At 44.6% G+C, this 9,485-nt stretch overlaps 1 protein-coding gene across 1 annotated transcript; it reads right to left on the bottom strand.

The window, feature by feature from the left end:
* Positions 1-609: 609 nt before the first annotated feature.
* Positions 610-4,029, bottom strand: LOC133919788 (aquaporin NIP2-1-like). Its single transcript, XM_062364295.1, has 5 exons — positions 3,769-4,029; positions 3,432-3,656; positions 1,691-1,885; positions 1,543-1,604; positions 610-1,190 (listed from the first exon to the last, which is right to left on the bottom strand). The coding sequence occupies exons 1-5, from the start codon at positions 3,913-3,915 to the stop codon at positions 932-934; spliced, it is 888 nt and encodes a 295-aa protein (XP_062220279.1). The 5' UTR covers positions 3,916-4,029; the 3' UTR covers positions 610-931.
* Positions 4,030-9,485: the final 5,456 nt, after the last annotated feature.

The following is a 9,485-nucleotide window of genomic DNA, read 5'->3' as shown; positions in this document are numbered from 1 at the left end:
CTCACGAAAATATGTAGAGCCCACATGCACGAAATTATGAGCCTCTAACTTGTTAGAAAGAGGTAGTGATGATTTTGCATTGCAAATATCATCAGGCTACACAGATGGCATATTTTAAGCCGCTACTTGCTGATTCCAAACCCAGGATTTTTTTTCGTTTGTTTTCTTTTCTTCAGAAAGCTTGTGATCCGCCTTTCTCAACAAGGTTTACATCCTTATTGATCATGCCAGGACAATGACGGCCGGATAAGAAAATCATCACCCATTTATTCTTTGAGCCGGGAACCAAATTTACGCAAAAGTATCGAAGCCAAAAAGAAAATGGCGAAGGAGAGGCATATAAAGCACAGAGTATATGCTTCTTCCATCTGTTACGGATATGGTAGTATATAGGAATGAGCATGTTCTTTAAGCCATTTAGATTAGATAAGAACAAGAGATAACACCAATTGTTCACTTGGTGCCTATTTTAATCGAATAAAATCGCCTGGACGAGAAAGCTACACCTGAGGACCATACTGAAGTAATAAAATAACTAAGCATATGGTTCATTCGATCCATTTCTCTTAGTGAAGCTTGCAGGGAATTCAGAGCTCAAAGCATCGATCATTGGTGAAATATTCTTTCACTCATTCATTCAGGCATGGCTTAATGCATGCAACAGTGCAGCAATGTGAAAGAAAGCACACACGTTTATATAAGTACCAGCAACTTTTGGAACAAGAAATGACGGAGAGACACACTTTGGCACTTACGACTGATTGCACGCACACAGAGTTCGTCCCAAAATTAAGCTCCAGCTGTGCCACACGACCAGACCACAACGTGTACTCCGCAATCGGTACAAGAAGCGACACACACAGACATAGCTACCTAGTACTGATACATTGATCGAGCAGCAGTACGTGTGTGATTTCAATGCACGGCCGGATCACACTTCGATGCGGTCGAACTCCTCGTCGTCGGCCGCGACGGACTGGCTCTGCAGGCGGCGGAGCTTGAAGGAGGAGAGCTTCTGCGGCGCGTCCTTGGCGGGGGCGTCCTCGAAGCGGATGTAGGTGTAGGTCCAGGCCCCGGAGATCGTGCCGAGGACGGGGCCCAGGAAGTAGATCCAAAGGCCGGTGTAGAGGTTGCTCGCCAGCGCCGGCCCCAGCGTCCTCGCCGGGTTCATCGATCCGCCTGACACTGCCCTGCAACCAACACTCGGTTTCCCTCGCGTCTCAGTTCCAGTTCATTCATTCACTCTATCTCTCTACTACTATGTCAGATTTTCTTGTGCTCGATCGTTTGTTCAGGAGTCAGGACACGGTCAAATTAACTAACCAGGTCAGGGCTGGCGTACTACTCATTTGCATGTTGTATTAAAGAATCGTTGTCGTCTCTTAACCATGTTTGGATTTTGCTATCTTTTTTTTTACCAAGAGGCAAGTGGTAGTTCATTAACCAGACGTAGCCGTCCAAGTTTCAACGTGAAATTTTAACGGATTAGATAGCCCGGCATGTACGTGTTGTCAATTTTTAAGCGCGCGCTTATATATTTACCCTGCGAAGATGGACGTAATACAAACGGCGGACCCAACTGCCAACCCAGCCAACTCACCCACCTGCATCCACAGTAAAACAGTCTCAGAATTATTTGACGTTTTTCACAGCGAAACGGCACAGAAAAGTGTGGTGGTCTGCGACTTACCGCTCTCGTGTCCGTGGCGACGGCGAGGGTGACGAACATCATGTTGAAGGTCACGATGACCTCGATGACCAGCGCGTGCCAGTGCGGCCCCGTCGGCGTGGTGGTGCCGATCACGGTGATGGGGTGCAGCACCGCCTTGAGCACGAACGACGCGCATATCGCGCCGGTGAACTGCGCCGCGCAGTAGAACGGGACCTGCACGCGAAACACACACACACACACACACACACACACACACACACACACACACACACAAAACGTCAGAAAGAGAGGCAGCATCGCGTCCAAAAGATATAAACAGATCTTTATTCTTAGAGCAGCAGTGCACGTGGTGACCTCTTGCTAAGAGACCTAGAGTGTCCTAGAGCAGCAGTGTGCACGTGCCACCGGAGTACTACTTCTGCGTCGAACTCGATCTCACCGCAGCGCTAGCTAGCTCGGCACATCGAATCGGTTCGGGCCAGCCTCACCGGTCGTCGTTCGTGGTGAATATAGCAGCAAGCAACTAGGCCAGCTGCCGGAATAGGGTGCCCAACCAGAGGCCGGCTGGGCTGCAGTTTTCGGCAGATCCCGGCCGAATATATGTGCCCACCGTGCGCACGCCGTGCTCCTCGGCAGCTTTCGGCAAATCTCGCCTGCGTCGCACGCGTGGCCCCGACCCAAGCTTGCACCCGCACCGGGCTGCAAAAGGCTGGGAACCCTTGTCCCGTCGCGCCTCGGATCGGCTAGCGCGCGGCCGTGAGAACGCTGGGGATTGTGCCTGGAAAACGATGTGAACTCTAAGCTGCTCGGTTGGTGCAGTAGTGCAGTCGCTAGTGCCCCTGCGGATGGCGATGCATCTGCTTTGTGGCCACTAACTCAACTGTCGCGGTAATTAATTAGCGTGTCCTGGTCTTGCTTCATCGTTTGGCTCTCTGCAAATGCTATGTCTATGGCACGAGCTTAATGCCAGCCGCTTCGTGCTTAATTTCTTTTTGGGTTTGATGTGAGCTTGGACCGGTGTTCACATGCTGTGCTTGCCGATACTAGTACTACTTGCGTTGCTAATGCTTGCTTGCCTCCAGGTTCCAGCGAATTTGGAGGAAAGGGACTTGTGAGGAGAACAAGGTCGCCACTAGAAGATTCTTAATTCCTCGTGGGGCATCGTTTTGGTTGAGTCTGACAGATATACGATTGGTTCATTAGGAAAACAAGTTACATCAGCATACACCCCTTGTTTTTTTTACTTTCTTTTATCTAAGGCCAGACGCTAAACTGCATAATTTGGCATCTATGCCTTAAAAAGGTGAGTAATTTGGCCAATGACAACATGTTGACAAGTATGTGCGACTAAACTTAATCCATGTATTAGTCATGAGTAGAACCAATAATGTTTATTTTGTGTCATTTTAAAATGGTTCTAAAATATGGAACCAATTGCAAGACAAATGACAGATACCCAATCATCCATGCACAACCTATCGATCGGAAGAATCTGTGACCAGTAGAAATATTCTTATGTAACTTATATCAATGGACATCTTCTTAAGATAGAGTAGGATCAAAACAGAATAGATTGAATGAATCTGAAAGAAGAACTCAAGAAAGTCAAAGGAATTGCTACTGTGTTCTTTTACGTCACTGACGAGTTCTTTGTCAATTGTTATACCGCAGAGAGTGAATTGTATGGCTAATTAACTATGGCTCAATTTTGATGCAGGAGCTATGCAGTGGTGCTGTTCATGCTGCACCGTTTTCGTACCTGAATCCAGGGGAAATGCCGGAACACGGCGAACGCGAGCGTGACGGCGGGGTTCATGTGCGCGCCGGAGATGTGTCCGACGGCGTAGATCATCACCGTCACGATGAGCCCGCCGGCGACCGACTGCCCCAGCTGCGATATGCGCGTCAGGTCGCTGCCGCTGATCGCGGCCGCCCCGCACGTCACGAACACCAGCAAGAACGTGGACACCACCTCCGACACGACCTGTTCCAGGAACGCATGACAGCATGCATTAGTCCCAAATCAACCACCAACAAAACAAGTTAAGACTGAACCAATCAAACGATGCAGTTCTATGATCTGCTGCATGCCTCACCTTCTTGAGGAGGTGAGGAGGGAAGAAGTCTGCCAGGGATCTGTCGCTGTAGTACATGGTGGGGACGGTGGAGTTCTGCACCGTGGAGAGATCATGGATCTCGTTGTTGAAGTTCACCCTGGAGTTTGATCTGGAGTTGGTCGACATTTCCGACGAGCTACGTACGTGCGTGCGCACACGTGAGTCCCTACTTGGAAGAGGAGGAAGAAGAAGCTTACAGCTATCTAGCTCTCTTGCTTGCTTGCTCTTTGAGGCATTGAGCAGGATGTATTTATAGTGAGAGGGAAGTCTTGAAGGAGTGAGATAGAGGTGGCAGGTATACACTGCCTTTTAATTAGGCCTACTTGTCAGATCAACACAGGGTACAGTGTTGTTTAGCTGTCTAATCAATTAAGGATCATTGCCCCGCGAATAATTTTTCCATGGCGTTCAGGTAGTTTAATCTCTTCGAACACGTTGTCGGATCGACATTGGACGAGATGTATGAACTCATATGTTTATATGTACCACTAATTAAGGACATGAGTTTGCGTCTTCCCGCTGATTGGAAATAAAAACAATGTTATTTCTGTCTGAAGGTAAAATGATTGTGCTTGTAAATTCGCAAGCGTCTATAATATGCTGCTGGATAAAGCGAGACGTCGAGATCATGACACCGATATACGGTGACGACCAAATTCTATTATAGGGAGGGGGGAGCTCGATCCCAAGAAAGAAATGTAATTGTAGGGAAGGATATTTTGGCACCGACGTCCTCATGCCGGACTTGTATAAGTTGACATTTTGCATATTCTACTAGTACATTAATCGACGCAGCATGAGCCAACTAGGACAACCGTACCAAAAGTTAACATTGGTCGAAGGCCGTTGTCCCCGTCATGGCATTGCCGCCACTGCCAGATTAACCATGCAGCTACAGCAACTGAACAATTTTCAATTCAGGGTCGACTTGTCCAGCGACGGAATTCAAATGATGAGCAGTTATGGTTTGCGAAGAGGATATTACAATAAGGAGTTATCCTAACCACTCTATGCTTCTGTACGCATGCTGCGGTTAGTAACTCTGAATGCTACGTCGATGGTCACTGTCAAAACTCAAAACTGACCTGCCACTAGTTTAAGAAAAAGAAAAGAACAACCTGCCACTTTTGAAAGTATCCTGTTCGTTACTTCGGCGATTTCCAGTCCTACGTACTCCTAACTGATATTTCCCTTCTCCCATTCATTCTGCCCTTTTTTTGTCCTTCCGGGTGCGTGTTGGGGCACTAGTACTTCATGTACAAACAACTACTAACTGTTTTCGAAGTTCAGAGTTCACCGATTCAGGTACTCCGAATTTTCATCGCCTTGTTTTGTCGCATCGGGTTCTAAAAAATAACCAAATTGAGCAATACCAGATATCGATGTACCAACCACAAATCAGTCATTTTGTAGACCAAAATTAGAATAGACGTCTCACTAATTTCTTTCAAAATAGATAATCCTTTTTTCTATTTTGTCACCTAACATATTTTAAAATTTAAGAGCGAAAGCAAATCAGGAGCGAATCAAGTTGCAAAGGAAATCTCTAGAAAAGCACATGACTCTTATGGATGCTTATGAACTCTAGTTTCTACTAGAACTCATCTTACATGTCATCGCCATAAAAGATAGCAATTTGAAGAAATAAATCTTCGAATTAACGAAAAGATCACCGGAAGAAGAGATTTTTCAAGTTGATGATCTAAATACAAGATAATCTAAGACTCACTTGTATACATTAGTATATAAATTTTATGCCTCTAACAATAAGAAGAATAACTTCTTAAGGTGAAATTTTTTTAACTCAACAAACAGAATGAGAATCGCAACCAGAGATTTTTCAAGTTGATGATCTAAAGGCAAGAGAATCTAAGACTCACTTATATACATTAATATGTAAATTTTATGCCTCTAACAATAAGAAGAATAACTTCTTAAGGTGAATTTTTTTTAACTCAACAAACAGAATGAGAATCGCAACCAGAAAGGAAATAACTCAAAACAAAACAACTAAGCCAATAGAAAGAAACTAGAAGAAGATGAGCACAAACATAATAGAGAAAAAACTTCATTTCATTCACAGGATAACCCTATTTTCGATAGAATTACAAGGTAGTTTTCTCAAAAAAGCTCACACATATTATAAAAGGTTAGGCTCTCATTTCTCATTTCCTCTAAAACCTAACACTCGAAGCTCAAATGGTTGGTTGATCTCTCCCATACAGCCATACCCCTCTATTATAGGCCTAGTGAGAGAGCTTAGCCCCTAAGTTTTCGTATTCCCAAAATATCATTCTCTTCCAATGGCCTTTTATCTACCACCAGGATATTTTGGTCTATTTTTCGTTTCGTTCATCGAACGATCACAACTTTTTTATAACTTAGCTTCACCTCGACGCAAGTTTCACGATGATGCCACATGCACTCCATCCGTCTACGGTTTTGAGGCTAAATCATGAAACCGCCTTGCACGCTTCTCAAAGTGTGACTCATTGCCACTTGCTTAAGCCTTAAGCAAGCATCCTGATGTCGACACGTATATTCTGTCTTCCGATTTTGACCGCTACCAAGTCTCTCACGCTCCCAATCCCTTGAGCCATCATGTCACTTGCATCAGCATCCTCTTCGCTTGGCTTTGTCAACATGTCATCTTCATCCTCCTTCTCACTCTTTTCTTGATCTTCATATACACAACTTAGGATCACCCTTGACTCTGTCTGGCCTCCTCGATCGTCCGGCACAAAACACCCTGCTTGGCCCCAATCATCCGCCGACTGTCAAGTTACATCCATCACTTGCATAGTACGAAACAAGCAAACACATATATCTAATTCCATCTCTAGTTAGAAGCTCTATTGAAAGAGACATCCCACAGAAAACGTGAACGTTGGATATTCCGGTGTTGCCAAACCTCATCGCTAGATCATCCGGTGTATTCAATTCCACCAGACTCTTATTCTGCATCCTCTCTACAAGAATTAATCCGATGTGCATTGCTTTCCATCATCGGACCAATTCAATTTCACCAGAGCATATTTGCATCATCTCTGCAAGAAATGCTCCGGGGTAGCATTCGGCGTGTACTTCCTTGAGCGCCAGACCATCCAGCGAGTGTAAGTCTATCAGAGCTGATTTGCAATCTCTTTGTAAGTAAAACTCTGGTGTGTATTGCTACCTAGCGCTAGACCATCCGGCATGCATTTTAACTTTTCCTTCTGAATTGAAAAGCTCCGACGTAAACCTCATCTGAATGTCGGACCATCCGGCGTATTCAATTTCTAGAGCGCCGGATCATCCGACTTGTGCAATTTTCTTGGACTCATAAACGAAAACGCCAACTTTATTTTCTGTACAACTTTGATTAGTCAAGAACTTAATTGCAATACAAATACATGCTCGTACAATTCAAAAACCAAAATAACAATATTATCAATCAATCATCGCATATAAATACATATTTCTACATAATTTCTCACATTTCTGTGCTATTCTTCTCTCAACTAATAGTACAGCGATGTATCAGTAGGGCAACTGAGCTATGCAATGGCAAAGCTTAATGAATTTACAAGGTTTGGAACCTGATATTTTTCAGGCCTAATGTGTCGGAGGTCAATGCTAGTACACGCATAGCACAAATGTGTGGTAGTTATGCCACTTTCTTCAGTGGGTGATTGCAGGCACCCTGATGGGGGAGTAGAGGGTAGGCATGCACCTGCAGCCTCTCTGTCTCTCTCGACTTCATTGTGGAGAAGTGGAGGATTGTGATGTGCCACAAGATTTTCCATGCTTTGGCAGTAGCACTGTGCTTTTCAAAAGGAAACTGCATCTGTGATCACTACAACTCGATGCAAATCAGCCACTCAACTTGGGAAAATTCGAAACCTCTAGAGTCCTGTCATCCCAGCTATGAAGGCCGACTGCCCCACTCACTGAAGATTTCGATCAGGACTCCGCAGGGTACAGAGAGATCGTATTTTCAGGAATTCCTTGTGGCATTGTGCTAGGAGCAAGCACAAGCAATTGACTCAAAACACTTTTTGGTATCACGTTTAGAGTGTGTGTGTGTGTGTGTGTGATTATTTCGCCATGATTTGTTATAGGTGGAAAGGACGGCTCTGCTGAACTGAATCTAAAAATGCGTTAGCATGAAGCCACAAGAGGAAATACCATGCTTCTCTCGCCCCCTGTCCACAGAAAACGAACTATGGTAGCTGACGAGAGACCGATCAGATCAATCGCAGATGCATCCAGAGTATTATTGTTATGTCTGCTAATTATTGCTTTGCTTTGTCTGCACTGCACAGGCATCAGAATTCAGAAATTGTCTCTAACAGTCCACTCATGTTCTTGTAATCAGCAGCTGTCCAGGAGGCAATTCAGGATCCATACTGGACCGTTTCGAGTTTTAGCTCAAGTCCAACGCAGCCACGACTCTTGTGTCAAGGTGTGCCCTCCAGTATCTGCTAGGACACTAGTGTCCTGGACCCTGGTCACCTGGTGTCTGATTCTGAAGTAGCATAGCTTCAGAATCACAATCCTAGGTTTACTTACTTTTCCCAAGTCCAATTAGTAGGTAGCTATGTTCTTGCAGTTGTACTGGCTCACGACTGACCCCAAAACTTGAATCCGAACACAAGAACCATATCAACCTTCCCATCAAATCACCTCAAAATCGTGGCCTCAAGCATCTTAGCACACTAGTACTCAGGCGTAGGGACTTCCATGGCTGACAAGGAGCTTCTGGATCGATTCACAACTGTATAGCCAGGAAATCACCGTGAGCAGTACAAGTATCGGTACATGTTGGCCACTGCACGCTCGTGCCGTCGCCATAGCCGTGTAGGCGTAGCAGCACCACGAGTGTTTGCGCAATGTCGACACGAGAGAAACTGACATGCGGTAGTGGATGTTTCACGCCGGTTTTTCAAAGAATAACTAGGTGTATTCTACATATATATTAGGATCTATTTCATCATATATATGGTGATATCATCAGTGATAAATAATTCTATATCGAACAAAATAATTTTATTAAAACAAATACTAGAGTTTTTAAACCGCAGCGGAAGAACAAGAGAAAACTCCAACAAAAGGTTCAGGGCACACCACAGGCAATTGATTGGGGGTAACGCGATGTAGGACGTTCCGTCTTCGTTGTAGTCTTCAGCTTCCTTGATCTTCGTATAGCCTTCTCTAACTGAGCAGCATTTATTATTAGAAATAGCAAGTATGAGTATATATCGTACTCCGCAACTGTAGGAAAGTATGACATGAGAGCTTAAGTCAAGAAAAGGTTAGACACTAGTTTACTGCACTAAGTAACCTTAACCTATAACTCCCAGAATCAGACATCCTATTTACTAAGCATGAAGATATAACTTAAACAAGAGGAACAACTCATCAGATTTCATCCGACTACTAAACTCACTAAATATTCTATATCCGGCTACCATAACTCACTAGGTAATCTCATTACCTGGTTACCTGACCATCCACACCAGAACCCTGATCCCAACTAATCAAGAAGAAATCCAAGCCCGCTCTTGACCGTGAGCACGACTGATCGATTAGTTTTATACTCTGCAGAGTTTGTATACTTTACCCACGAGTCGTGATTCATATTTTGCTTTACACTTTTGGGGTATAGAGTCGGGGTCTCACTATAAGGCCTTTACAAAGCGCCTCCAAATCCATAT

Source organism: Phragmites australis, chromosome 5 (assembly GCF_958298935.1).
Source record: "Phragmites australis chromosome 5, lpPhrAust1.1, whole genome shotgun sequence".
In the NCBI taxonomy this organism is placed as follows: domain Eukaryota; kingdom Viridiplantae; phylum Streptophyta; class Magnoliopsida; order Poales; family Poaceae; genus Phragmites; species Phragmites australis.
This window is presented reverse-complemented; position numbering and strand designations above follow the sequence as displayed.

What these genes read in the sequence shown, in the direction of transcription:
- LOC133919788 (XM_062364295.1), bottom strand. Translation starts at nt 3,915, where the DNA reads ATGTCGACCAACTCCAGATCAAACTCCAGGGTGAACTTCAACAACGAG. An exon ending in CTCCTCACCTCCTCAAGAAG is followed by an intron (nt 3,657 to 3,768) that starts GTGAGGCATGCA and finishes TTCCTGGAACAG; the next exon opens with GTCGTGTCGGAGGTGGTGTC. An exon ending in ATTACGTCCATCTTCGCAGG is followed by an intron (nt 1,191 to 1,542) that starts GTAAATATATAA and finishes TGTTGGTTGCAG; the next exon opens with GGCAGTGTCAGGCGGATCGA.